At 42.4% G+C, this 14,353-nt stretch overlaps 1 protein-coding gene across 3 annotated transcripts; it reads right to left on the bottom strand.

The window, feature by feature from the left end:
• Positions 1-1,263: 1,263 nt before the first annotated feature.
• Positions 1,264-14,166, bottom strand: csnk2a2b (casein kinase 2, alpha prime polypeptide b). 3 transcript variants are annotated; one of them, XM_028585945.1, is made up of 12 exons: positions 13,457-14,166; positions 12,912-13,023; positions 10,626-10,727; positions 9,997-10,047; positions 9,752-9,811; positions 9,535-9,618; positions 8,602-8,712; positions 8,297-8,398; positions 6,813-6,913; positions 2,591-2,739; positions 2,184-2,277; positions 1,264-1,350 (listed from the first exon to the last, which is right to left on the bottom strand). In XM_028585945.1, exons 1-11 carry the CDS (start codon positions 13,558-13,560, stop codon positions 2,201-2,203), a joined length of 1,053 nt encoding a protein of 350 aa, XP_028441746.1. In that variant the 5' UTR covers positions 13,561-14,166; the 3' UTR covers positions 1,264-1,350; positions 2,184-2,200. The 3 variants fall into 3 exon arrangements, with proteins under 3 accessions (XP_028441746.1, XP_028441745.1, XP_028441747.1); XM_028585944.1 differs by having other exon boundaries at positions 2,194-2,277; XM_028585946.1 differs by lacking the exon at positions 9,997-10,047 and having other exon boundaries at positions 2,194-2,277.
• Between the last annotated feature and the right edge of the window lie 187 nt (positions 14,167-14,353).

Here is a 14,353-nt window from a genome sequence, read left to right as displayed (position 1 = left end):
GTTGTTGAACTGTATTGTGTTATACAGAGAGGTGTTTCTGTTACCTGCATTCATATGGGTAAAAGGGTACAGTAAATGGGATGGACAAAATAAAAGAAACGCCTCACAATAATAAACAACTCTGGAGAGTGAACAAAGTAAATAGTCAGTGACTACAAAAGCTTGAACTGAACAAAGTGATTCAGTAACCGCAAAGTGATTCCTGATGTCCACCTCTACAGCGGAAATAAATTGACCATGATTGGCACGCATCTGTGCGAGTGGGAAATATTTTAAACAGACATGAGAGGAAAAGACACAAATAGAAAATAACAGAACAAACTGGAGGCCCCATTGAGTTTTGAGATCAGCTAGAGACTATGCTGCCACACAATTCCCCATTTAACTATTTAATATTGCACTTCCATAAAGTTGGTGGACAGATTCTTTTTTTTTTTTTTTTAAATGTCACAACTGAACCAGCAGACGTTAACATGATTCATCTGATTTTTAGTATGGGTCAAGCTCCAAAAACACTGGATCATACATTTCCCAGCCGGATCCTGTATGACTCTTTTCACAGACTTTGTAGTACTCCTCATCATAATAAACACTTTCATCACTTCAAGATCACCTCAAATCAAAAGGATTTCCCACACCTACAGAGAAGTAACGAGCAATAATTCACTCTTGACAAAGGCAGACTTCATCTAAATAAAAATCATTTATTTTCATTATTAATATTATTATCATCATCATCATTCTATCTAGAGAGAGTCCACCATGCCACTTTCAGAACTGGAGTAGTGCTAAGACATCTGTCTGTCTGTTTGGGTACAGGATGGGGAAAGGGGGGCAGACAGACAGATGGATGAACAGGTTGGGAGGGAGGTGGTTGGGACTTGTACAGGCTCACACTCCTGTTCATTCTCCATGCTGATGCAAACAAAGAGGGGATGATATAAAGGAACGACAGAGAGAGGAGGAGCGACTGAATTGTCTTTAAAAGTAGTTTGTCCATTTTTGACCTACATGACCTACTGAGCTGGGAGGAAAAAGACGATTTGGGGGAGGATGGGGGAGCAGCTTCAAGCTCATTGGTCAGGCTGCTGGACAGGGAACCAGGACAAGCCAATCGCAGACTGATACAGAGGAGAGTGTTATGTATACATGTCTGCATGTGTGTTTGTATAGAGGTGTGCTTGCATCGATGTGTGTATGTGTGTAGAGATGTGTGTAATCTGTATGCACATATCTTGTCAGTGTGTAACTGGTCAGAGTTACTTTGATCCATTGTCACTGTACACTTGTCAAAGTTACTGTCACAACCGGGTACAAAGCTGAGGTAACAAACTTCTTCTTCTTTCACGTCTGCAGAGAGAAAGAACACAAGAGACAGCATGAGGAGAAAAAAAAAAAGCAGCAGGGCCGCGATCTTCCAAGTGGCACTGGCACCTCAGTGGCAAGTCTGTGCCAGGTGCCAGGACAGTGGCAAGCAAGCAGCCAAACTGAGTGGTACCACAGTGGCAATCTGTCGGCAACTCTGCCTTGATTCGCCGTCAACTATAAATATATCAATCCATCTATCAAGTTTTCTTTCCTAAACCTAACCAAACTACAACATTAACACGTTAATTAAGAGTAAAATTAAATTCTTGTTGAGCCTAAATCCGACCCATTCATCCACCACGACTTGTTATGTGATATGGGAGAGAATAGCCAAATAGCTGCTCTGTAACAATTTTCACTCGAGTGCAGATACTTTGTATTTTTTTCTTTTCGGTAGCCTATTTCGAGCGGCGTTCTAACCAAGAAAAGCTAAAACGATGGGGACGTAAACAGAAAAAGCCATATCCAGTGTAAAAAACATTCTGCACACTTCATCTACATTTAATTATATGATGTCTCCACAAGTACTAACCACAAAATATAAACCAAGTTGTGCTTTTTAGCAAAAAGAAGAAAAAAAAAGACAGACCTCCCGTTTACTTGTTGCCATAAAATTGACTTACGGCAGCTGACCTGTCGTAAAATAATCCATGCACATTTAATATAAGTGTGCGTGAGACAGATACCACCTACCACCTGTATATTGTCAAATTATTTTATCATGTACATTATGTTGAACTTTTCTATCTTTAAAAAAAATACTTAATCTAAATAATCATCCACATACACAGTGAGCAGCGAGTCATTTTTCAAACCTGTGTTTACCGGGGTTTCATCGCGCTGTAGTGTTGCCACTGGAAACCATGTTGTTGTCAGAGTTTGACAGAGACTGCTCCTTTATTACTGGGTCTGCAGGAGGAGAGAGGAACAACACTTCAGAATTCCCTATAACCATCAGTTAATGCTAATTAGAGCATTTAAAAGAGACTATACGGGCGGTAGACAGACCTATTATTATGAAGGAATGGATAGAATAATGGTAGGGCCAAATGTTACACATTTCCTGCGTGTTTACATTCATGATGATACTGATGTGAACGCTCAGTATTCAGAACCAACACGCGTGATGTTACGCTGCATTCACCAGTGAGAGAATTTGCCACAGCGACGTAGCATTTAGACTTTACACTACAAACTACGATCACATTTCAGTCATGCTTACAGAAGTAGGGGTGCTCCATGGCCTCTGTGGCAGTCAGTCTCTGTTGGTGGTCGTAGCGTAGCAGCTTGTCCAGCAGGTCCAGGGCTTCAGGACTCACCAAGTGCTGGTTCTCCGTCTGCACAAACTGTTCCCAGCGCTTCCTGCTCTGCCTGCAGGCAGACACGCGCACACACACACACACACACACACACACACACACACACACACACACACACACACACACACATTCATTACAACAGCTGAGCTGTGAGCAAAAGAAGCAGCAGGGAGCAGAGGGCTTTTCTAGTGACACGGCAGCAACACATAACTTGTAGGCACACTGTGCAGTTTTTGGCCACTCGTGGTGCTAGAGAGCAATGTTTTGATGAGTAGGTACCAGTATGCACAAAAAGGACCCATGCGTATGCACAGGAGCACGTTGGTGAAGGGGATGGGCATTTCTGCAGTCTCGCACTGATCCACTGGTCAACAGTCAGTGGAAAAAAATAAAATAAATAAATAAATAAATAAAAGCACCAAAAAAATTTAACATATAGAAGAAGATAAAAAGCTAGCTGATATGAATATGGACGTGAACAATGCAGGTTTAAAAAGGATTTTGCAAGTGTTTTATCAGGAGGGAATTGCATTCAAAAAGGTGTGTTAGGCTTCAAGGATGTTTTGATAAGAAACACTGAATGTGTACAAGAAAACTTGACAGTGTACCTTTGACAGTGTACCTTCTAGAGTCTGTGACTGCCCTCTCCTGGTTCAAAATCGTACCTCTCCTTCTGCCACCAGTTCATTAGCATCAACAAATCCAAATCATGCACTGCCCTAGTCTCACAGGGAGTCCTCCAAGGTTCGGTGTTTGGTCCCCTCCTCTTCATCCTCTACATGCTCCCCCTTGGTCACATCATACCCCACCAATGACTCCATTTCCACTGTTATGCCGATGACTACGGATGCAACGACTATAGATTTTGTCGGTACGATTATAGTCTGAAGAATGTATGAAGAATAATCACAGTTTCACGATTATCATGAATTAATTAATTTCACTGCTAATGTATGAAATCACATGAACACTCTAGATGTTAATGTGTTATTTATTGCTGCTTTTTGAAACAGAAAATGATTATATGATCAATCGTTAACCTCTTATTTAAAGAGGTGAATCAGTCACACCGCAAACAAAGGCCAAGATGGCAACAAAAGTGCTGTCATAAACAAGAAGTTGGCCCTTTTTGGGCTAGAAACGACCGAGCCAGCTGGTGTGTCTGAAAATTGGAGGAGCTGCTAGCCAAGATGCACCTGTCACAGAGAGATTCGCAGCATGTTGCCAAAAACGAAATGCGATGGAGTGATCTTTTTGCAGTCGTATGTCCAAGAGGGGATGAAGAGGAGTAGTAAGTAAGTAACGTTTAGTGGTAACGTCAGTGACATGTTTGAGCTGTTCAAGAGTTTTGACTCATACGAATGTTATCTCCAGTGCACTGGCTCTGCGTTTTCCTGATGTTAAATTGCCGCAGTAAGTTATCCCCGCACCGGACTCCGTTGAACATCACTCTGACAGGCAATACTCGCGGTGACCGGACTCGCCGTCTGATGGGACGTGTGTGCGCATACGCTAATGTTTATGTTGTCGAGGAGGTTTATTAAGAATTGCACACACTGCTACACATAACTTGCAGTCAGTTAACACTCGCCGTAGCGGAGCCTTTACGATTAACCGTGACCGTTGTAAAGCTCCAGTAATATTGAAATCGGTTAACCACTGCATCCCTACCGATGACACCCAGCTCTACATCTTCACCAAAATCAATTATTGCTGCCACCTACTCCACCCTCACAAACTGCCTTACAGAAATAAAAGCATGGATGCAAGCTAACTTCCTCAAACTCAACAGTGACAAATCTGAAATCCTCATCATCAGAACCCAAAAATTCTCCCTCTGCATCGATGGTTCCACTCTTCCAGCATCCACAAAAACTCCGCAACCTTGCGTTATCTGTGACCAAACCCTCTCCTTCAAGTACCACATCAACCACAATACAAAAATCTGCATTCTTCTATCTTAAAAATATTGCCCACCTTCGTCCCTCCCTTTCCTTCTCATCCGTGCATTGATCACCTCAAGACTGGACTACTGCTAAAGCATTCTGGGCGGCAAACCCACCAAATTCCTCAATAAACTACAATATATCCAAAAACTCAGCCGCCCATTTACTCACTCACTCCAGCACCAAAGACCACATCCCTCCAGTCCTCCTAAACCTCCACTGGCCCATCCAACACAGAATCCAGTTGAAAATCCTCCTTATCAACTGCAAAGCTCTCACTGACCTCCTGCACTGTCACACTCCCACCCGAAACCTCAGATCCAGAGATGCCAACCACCTCCCCTCTCACCCACCCCAAGCACTGAACCTGGGGGGGGACAGGGCCTTTTCTGTTGCGGGCTCCGCCCTCTGGAACTCTCTCCCCCAACACCGCAGACTTTCCCCACATCACTTGGTAACTTCCAAACCGCACTCAAAATCCATCTCTTTAAAGCTTTAACCTGTAAACTTAGCGGTTTCCATTTGTTTCTATGCGGTTTTGCTGCACCTTTTTAATATTTATCTCTAGTTGTTACTGTGGTTTTTATTCTGATCTTATCGTTTCTTTGTTTTTACCTTGAAAACTGCCTTTGAGTACCATCTAAAGCGCTATATACAACAAATGTATTATTATTATTATTATATGGCTCAAGCTGGTGACAAAGACGTTTCCCTCGGCACATTACATAAAGGCTGCAGTGGAAAAAGGTGAACTTGTGTTTGTAACTACCACTGTGATGCAGTTTAAACACATTTCTTTGTGTGCTGGAAAGTGAAAATGAATGGTTCTATTAAGGACTGCCTGGATCACAAAGAGGGCCTCAACAGAAGTTACAATGAGGCTTCCTTTTCCAGATGTTAAAACCTACTTTCATTTACTCTATTTAAGGGTCATTTCGGGGGTTCCAACTTGGAACCAATTTCCCAAGTTTTTGTATCTAACTGACTGACAACAATCTCTGAAATTGGTCCAGTATTAAGCAATATCGCTGCAGTTGGCAGAAGCGAAACAAGCTACAATGTAAGTTATTGGGCAATTGGGCACCTTCAATTTACATCCACAAAAGTGCTTGTTTTGCCATGGACATGCTCAGATTGTTGTTCCAAGTGTATGACAACATTATGGAAAGGATCCCTACAGAGATTGACCTTTTTTTTTTATTTAAAAGAGTAAGATCCTTTTTTTAACATTAAAACATCCCCCAAATTGCTATTGCCAAACCCACCATGCTCCATTTAAATAAACAGTAATTGTATCATCGTAAAACACACTTTATTTAAAGTCGACAGAAACAAACAAGAACTATCAAAAGCAGTCTTGGTTCGTCTTTCCACTGTTCCAACAATCACTACTCTGGTTTGGTTGAAATAAACGCATAACTTACCGATTTAGATGTGGAAATATGCTGCCTCTGTACATGCTAAAAGTACGGTTTATTTAAATAGAGTCTGGTGGGTTTAGCGATAATGCTCTTGGAACCGTTTCTGGTTAAACAAAAGGGATCTTACTCTTTAACATAAAAGATCAAACACCGTTGGAATCGTACATTGTACACATTAGTCACTTAAGACATTAATGCATGGGAAAATAGGGTCCTGGTTGAAAGACAAATAAAAAAGAATTACGCTTTAAGGATAATTTCAAATGCCATTTTATTAGTCTTTGTTTTATCAACAGGGGTGTTAAACGATTTCCTGACAACTATTTTAGGGCAGGGCTGGGCGATATACCAAATACCTCCATATCAATAGTGTAGTGTTGACTATTGGTGCTTTCACAAAATATTTACACAATGAGATTTTTGATAAATATTCATCACTAATGTAGATATAATGACTAAGTGGCTAAAGGCAAATAATAGAACAGTTCCAACAGTCTGGAAGGTTCAGAAAATGACATCACTTTACTATAATGCAGCCTTTAAAACCAGGAAAAGACAACAGGGATGCAAAAAGAATTTCAGCCCTGGCTGACAATAAAGCTGTATTGTATCATAAGTTACTTTTCTGCCCCTTTGGATATTTTTAGCCTGTATTCTGATTTGACTTCTACGCTACGTTCGGCTCCAGAGCAGCTACTGTATGTCACCATAAGTGGAGTGTGATGGGAATCCCAGAGGCAAAGTGAGAGTGGACTTACTGTCCCAGCAGGTCTTTGAAGCGCGGGTCCAGTTCAATGTGGTATTTACGCAAATAGCCGAACAGCTCGTCTGTCCCCAGGACCTTGGCAATTCGCACCAACTAAAAAAATAAAAAATAAAACAAAACAACACACTGGGGTTCAAACTCTGTGGACCACTTTGAAATATAAAGAAATCTCTGTCACATTATGGCTAAGTCATGTGAAAAAATTAGGACACCCATGCTAAAGTTGACTAAAAAGAGGAATAAAAAAAATCATCTTTTGCAAATTGATCTTAATTCCTGAATTACAAAAAATGAGGAAATATCCAATCTTTAAAGGACACCAATTTTCTTTGTGAATGAATAATGTATCGTAAATAAATAAATTTTCTTCCTTAAAATACAGGGGGCATAGGTAAGTACACCCCTATGTGAAATTCCAATAGATTTTTATTTTTAAAGGCCAGTTATTTCATGGATCCAGGATACTATGCATCCTGATAAAGTTCCCTTGGCCTTTGGAATTAAAATAGCCCCACATCATCACATACCGTTCACCATACCTAGAGAGTGGCATGGGGTACTTTCCATAAAATCATCTCTCAATACAAATAAAACCAGCTATTAGGCTAACTGAAATAAAACCATGTATGGGGAAGGGTATGTGATGATGTGGGGCTATTTTAATTCCAAAGGCCAAGGGAACTTTATCAGGATGCATAGTATCCTGGATCCATGAAATAACTGGCCTTTAAAAATAAAAATCTGCCTGACTCTATGGGAATTTAACATAGGGGTGTACTTACTTATGCCCCCTGTATTTTAAGGAAGAACATTTATTTATTTACGATACATTATTCATTCACAAACAAAATTGGTGTCCTTAAAAGGTTGGATTTTAAGGCATTAAGATCAATTTCCAAAAGAGGATTTTTTTATTCCTCTTTTTAGTCAACTTTAGCATGGGTGTCCTAATTCTTTCACATGACTGTATTCACCAACCATTTGCAAATGTCAAGACAATTGTTAGCCTGTATGTTAAATATATGTTGTTGTTGTTAGTTTGACTTGTTTCCCTTCCTTCTCTCTCTCATCAACCTGCATTTGTTTTCCCTCTTTCCATTTTTCACACCTTCCACTCTCTTGTGAGAAACTCTCGAAGAACGAGTTCTGTTTGTGCTGAATGAGTGCCCTCTTCCTGTTAACTACAGTTGACACTTGAGAGTGAGGCACCACAGACAACATCCGATAAAGGGCCCAGGACACAAATACATGTTCTCCATTACATGTTCGGGGACATTCTGTCTAACAGAGACACAGGAAGCTCGGTGTGTGCTGAGAAGCAAGCCAGCAGACGTTTTGATCTCTTTTCTTGTGTTTTTCAGTACGCGTTTTATAAAATTAGTAATAAATGGCCGTGACTTATCTGCCTCCTCTCGACATGAACATGCTGCTGTTTTCAATGGTGTGCAGGAGCTGCACGTGTGTGTCAGGACGCACCTGGTCATAGTTGTCTTGTCCGTGGAAGAAGGGCTCTTTCTGAAATATCATACTGGCCAGCATACAGCCCAAGCTCCACATGTCAAGACTGTAATCATACATCTGAAACACAAAATCATCAAACAGCACTGCCGATGATGAGACACAGACATCAGAATTATCCTTGTGTGCTGACAACATTTTCTCAAAGGTGTGCGACAGTCAACGTTGTACAAAATGTACATGTTGTGCGTCGGTTATATCTAAAGGGTGTTTAAATGTGAGCTGGTTCAATCTGTGTGCGTGTGTGTGTGTGTGTTTGTTACCTGGTAGTCCACCAGGAGTTCGGGGCCTTTGAAGTACCGTGAGGCCACTCTGACGTTGTACTCCTGGGATGGGTGGTAGAACTCTGCCAAACCCCAGTCTATAAGGCGTAGCTATGGAAACACACAATTTATCCTCATTGAACTTCACAGTGACCACTGAACAGGTGTAACCTATTATAACCTGTGTGTGTGACAAGTATTCTGTAGGATTAATTCACATCTGTTTTAATCGGTTGTCCCCGGTTGGCCAAGGTTGGAAGTGTAAAATGCTTTATTGGCCAATGTAACAATCTTTGGTGTTGTTCAGAAGAAAAGAAAAGAGCCACAGCTGATGTTACAGCTACTGCAATAGCCATTTAGCTACAGCCATAGCAAGAGGCCCATGCACTGGCGCTTGTAGTAACAGCCAGTGGTTATGGCTACAGTCCTTGCTTGGCTTTCCTCTTCTTTCTCGATTGACATAAACTTTCTATAGGTGGCGCGCTTTACTTTGTCTGTTCTGCCATGACTGCTAATGCTTATTTGTGGCCGGATGGCATTTCTTTGTCAGATGATCAGAATAGAGACAATTTGTTCTTTCATGAATTGGGTACGGATTGAATTGTGTTGTAGCGGTTAACCGAAAGAGAGCAACAGAACAAACATCTATTTAGATGGAAATTACATCTGCGGTTATTTTAAGGATCGCACTCCGACTGCACTCAAACACATTACAGGGACACCAAGTGTAAGCCAATACTAACGCATTACCAACCAACAATAAACTTCTTTTTAAATGGGGGATAGAGTATAAAAGAGAGAGGAATGCAAGGATGAAGAGCCAGAGAGAAAATTAACAGTGAGAGAGAGGCTGAAATAGCAGGCTGAGATAATGTTCACAGTGTGTGGGTGTGTGAAGAAAATCTGAAACAGACTATATAGGGCACCACCTACCTTTCTCAACTGGTGGTCGATCATCACATTGTGGGGTTTGACGTCACGGTGCATGATTCCCATACTGTGACAGTAGTCCAGAGCCTGGCCAGAGTAACATCACAGCAGACAAAGATATAAATATGTGTACAGTCTTTTGAATACCCATGAACCTTACGAAAAATTGAGACTAAGTGGGAAAATGTCTTATTCATTCAATTCAACAAAAAAGTCTCACCTTCAGTAGTTCGTACATATAGAAACGGATATCGTAATCTGTCAACTTCTGGTACAACTCCTGCAGGGAAAAACAAAGTTAGATCAGGATTTGAGCCTTGAATTTGAAATTTAGTTCAAGGAAAAAGCTGCCGATGCCCGCTAATGATTAAGACACAGTCAGCGATGGCAGAAAACACTCAATGTGACGCCAAAGACCAAACAGCGCACCCCCAGAAGCATGCAGAAGAGAGGTGATCATTGTACCTTGAAGTCTGTGTTATTGATGCATTCAAAGACAAGCGCTGGAGTTCTGGACTGTACAGCCACCACAGAGAGACAGAGAGGGACGGGGAGTGGCAGTGAGATAAAATCAGTCAAAAACAAGAATAAAAACAGAGCAGCATGTAGCTCGTTGACGATTCAGCCCCCTGATTAACCACCAGATTTGACAAAACCCCACGGTGTGTTCTTAACCAATAACCTGCTGGAAGTGAACCGGACCCCAATTTGACATATAGTAAAATCATCAGCAGCATGAGTTCAAGCAAACTGTCCCAAAAACTGTGAATATAATAATACTTTTCTAACCACCTGTACTTCACGGGAAACCGGTTTCTGTTGTCTTAATTTATAGTTTATACCCCCCCACCTTTAAGATGTGATGTGTAGTTATATCCTCAACTTAACTTTACACATAAAAGAATGATCGCAGTCAGTCCCATGCTGTCAGGTTTACAGATTTTAAATGGAGTACTTGTTAACTTCTACCAGTATTCCCAACATGTGATACGTTTCAGTCCAACACTCTCCATTCATTTCCTTCATTTATATAAAAAAAAAAAAAAAAAAAAAAAAAAAAAAAAAAAGGACAGACACGCCATTAGCGAGCCTACCACTGGGTCTTTGACTGTGTCCACTAGTCGGATGATGTTGGTCCCCCCTCGCAGGTTCTCCAGGATCTTGATCTCTCGCTTGATCTTCTTCTTCTTGACCGGCTAACTCCAGAAGAAAAACAAGCAAGGCAAACAAAGACATGGATTTAAAAAGAGAGGTCTTAGGGTACTAGACAGAAGAAGAAGAGAAATCATATCAAGAGATGTATAAGCAGAAGTTTGTCCACGTGCTATTTCCGACTTCTGTTCGTGAACCTGCCAATTCTGCGTGTCGTGTCGCTGCTGCATTCCACTCGGTCAATCTTTTTGTACAAAAGACATTTAGGGCGGGCGGCTGGCTGATGTTTACATTTAAATGACTGACGGATAATTTGACACTGGCATTGCCAAACTTATTTGCAAATGCGTATTAGTCTGGAAACTCTGTTCATTTTTCAATTTTCAACGGCGCAGACCAAAATGCCTCTGGATGCAACTGGATAGACCTACAACCAATCAAGAGCGACAAAACGTGTGATGTAGCACTGAGTGACACATAGAAGTTGGGGCGGTAGTATCCTTGACGTTCAACTTCCGGGATTGCTCTGTTGCCGGCGAAAAAAATCCGCTGGATTTCACTCATTTAAGCCGGATATCCGTTGCCCTGGGCTTCCGTTGTGTTGGCATTTTAAACTCTGGTGGATTCATGAGGACTATGGTTAACTGCTCCTCAGATCTTGGCAGGGTAAATCCAGACAGCTAGCTAGACTATCTGTCCAATCGGAGTCTAAAACGCGCACGTTCCACCAAAACAAGTTCCTTCCGAGCCTATTTTCTCCGGTGCTTAGGACCGCCCAGGACAATATTTTGGTTATAATTTGGTTTAAAGAAATTCCATTAAATCAGAGCACGTTTTCCTCCCGTCCCAGAATGCCATGTGGAGTAGCCAGACTGGCAAAGCAACCTTCTCAAATTACAGCTGGGCAGCACACTCAAAATTTGTTTCTGAAAACACACGACAACAGCTCCAAACATTACCCGTCTTACTTTTATTAAAGCGATATGATCTCTGGTGAAACGGCTCAACAGATGCTGATGCAGCAGGAAGTCCGAGGTTAAGACATTTTAACCACTGCTTCAGACTGAGGCAAAACAATAATGGACTCATTATTAATTCATTGATTCCTTTACATAATCCATTATTAAATACATGATTATGATTTAGAACACTGGTGTTCTCTGAGTGGACAGAAAGCTTTACTGTGTTCATTATGGAGGACAGAAAAATGACTAATTGATCAATAAATTAATCCTAGATGAATCTGTAAATATTTGCCAGGCAAACCGGGCAGAAGCTCAACACTAACTTTTTGCATTTTCCCACTGGTTTTCAGGGCTGCAACTGACAATTATTTTCATTATGGACTGACCTCTGCAAGGATTAGTTGATCTACAGAAAATTAAACTGCAACTATTTTGATGATCAATTCTTTGTTCGGGTAATTTCTCAAGCAGAAATGCCAAACATTCTATGGCTGAAGCCTGCAGATTCACAAATGTGAGAATTTACTGCTCTACTCCTTGTATTGAATGAAATTAAATTGAATATATTTGGAGTTTTGGACCAGAGATCTGATGACATCACATGGGGCTCTAGGAAATTGTGATAGAAATGTGTCACTGTGTCCTGACATTCTATAGACCAAACAATTAGTTGATTAATCAAAAATATAATCAAGCACTCCCATTCCCCATATTACACTGACATTTACAGTATATATTTTACTCAATTTCAAGTGGAGGCCTCTAAACCACACACTCAGCCAGGACATTGGCGTTCAGCATTTAGTAGAGATGTTCCGATACCAGTATCGGTATCGGCTCCGATACTGCCTAAAACGCTGGTATCGGTATCGGGAAGTACTGGAGTGTATGCACCAATCCGATACGTAATAAAGCCCTAAAGAAAATCTACATTAAAGTAGTTTATTGATGTTCTTTTTCCATTATAACTGACTGTCAAACTGGAGAATAAAAGAAAGTTCTGGGGCATTCATTGTTTGTGTTTGTTCATGTTTCACAAAGAGTTTAACCTGAGCCAGACCGACAACAAAAATAGAAATCATATCACATCCATACAGGGATAGTAGTATACAGCTGTTAAAACATAATGAAATATATGACACTCTGGTATCGGATCGGTACTCGGTATCGGCCGATACGCAAGTTCAGGTATCGGAATCGGGAAGCAAAAAAGTGGTATCGGGCCATCTCTAGCATTTAGTTTAAGGAGATCTAGCTGCCCACCTTCAGGATCTTGACCACCACCTTCTCATTGTTGGTGATGTTGATGGCCTCGAACACTTCGCTGTACTTCCCCCTGCCCAGTTTACGTACTAGTTGGTAGTCCTCCTGGTTGCTATAGAGGCAGATAGAGAAACAGTGCAGAGTTTGTGTGAGAAAGAGAAAAAAAATTTTTTAGCATCAGCATGCAATGAAAGTCAGTGTAAGAACTGTTGCTAAGTGTTCTTGTCACTGCGATGAAGCTCAGCCTTGGGGAATTAAGTGATTTCTGGTTATGATCTTTAGACAGATGTAATTCAAGTCAACAGACATGGGGACAGGAATGGAGGTAAGGGGGAGGAAAGTGTCAAGACAGTGCAGAGCAGCAGGGTAGTGGGCTGGGAGACTGTACTATTATAATGTCATCATACCCTCATAGCGAGATGCATAATAATAGACACCCATCTGCCACACGTTCCCTCTTCTTCTTCAACACATGCAAACAGAGACCTCTGTGGTTAGACATGACATGCATGCAATTAGAGCAACCTGAACAGAAATGTCCTCACTTCCAGTTGGGTACGTGGGCCTCGTAGTCCCAGTACTCCCGGCTCTTCAGCGTATTGACGTCTGCGTACACACGGGACTTGCTACCGGCCACCGGACCCGGCATGGCGAGACCCGTGGCTCGGGCGCTGTGGGACGTTTGTCACGGATATCTGCTGGGGTCGGGGGCTCACGGACAAACTGGAGGGGGTATCAGGGGTAGACCGGTAACTGGATTTGCTGACTGTGTGGGTGTGAAGTGGAATAGGTCAGGGAGGGAGAGAACCGGAGTTGTCCGCTGCAGTTCGATGCAATTAAGTGCCCGCCGAGCAGCGCTCCTTGGTCGGATTGTCAGAAGCTGCAGAGCCGATGTCGGTGGGGCTCGGAAGGGGAGCTGATCAGAGTCGGAGTGATTGTGCAGCTGAGGTAAGCTACGCAAAGAGGCGGGGAGGCATAGGGATGTTGAGGTAGAGAGGAAACGGACCCCTAAAAGGCCACAGTGGAAGAGGAAAGGGGGTCGGTGATCTGAATATCAAGGGTTAAAACTCCGAAGCAACTGTCGTTGTGGGCCCTAAATCCGAAACGTTAGGGGAGGTGACCGGTGGGCTTTCTGCGCTAGCCGACGGACGGTCGGGGAGTGGGGTGGGGGTTGCTCTCGGTGTTCTAGTGTTAGCTATCAATCAACTGTGGATGTGACGGATCGGTACCGGGGGCCGACCGGAGGGAGAGGGGGGGGGGGAGCAGAGAGATCGATGTTGTTAGCTAACGTTAGCCAGCGATGCTACTTCAGCGCGGAGATGTCGCACCGACTGGGAGCGCTCGGCGCCGTGCACCACCATCGGCGGAGCCCGCGTCATGTGCGACCAGCTGTGCGGGGAAGCAGCACCTCAGGGGCCCGGTACCAGACGCCGACGGAGGGT

This window comes from Perca flavescens, chromosome 8, assembly GCF_004354835.1.
Source record: "Perca flavescens isolate YP-PL-M2 chromosome 8, PFLA_1.0, whole genome shotgun sequence".
Classification (NCBI taxonomy): Eukaryota; Metazoa; Chordata; class Actinopteri; order Perciformes; family Percidae; genus Perca; species Perca flavescens.
This window is presented reverse-complemented; position numbering and strand designations above follow the sequence as displayed.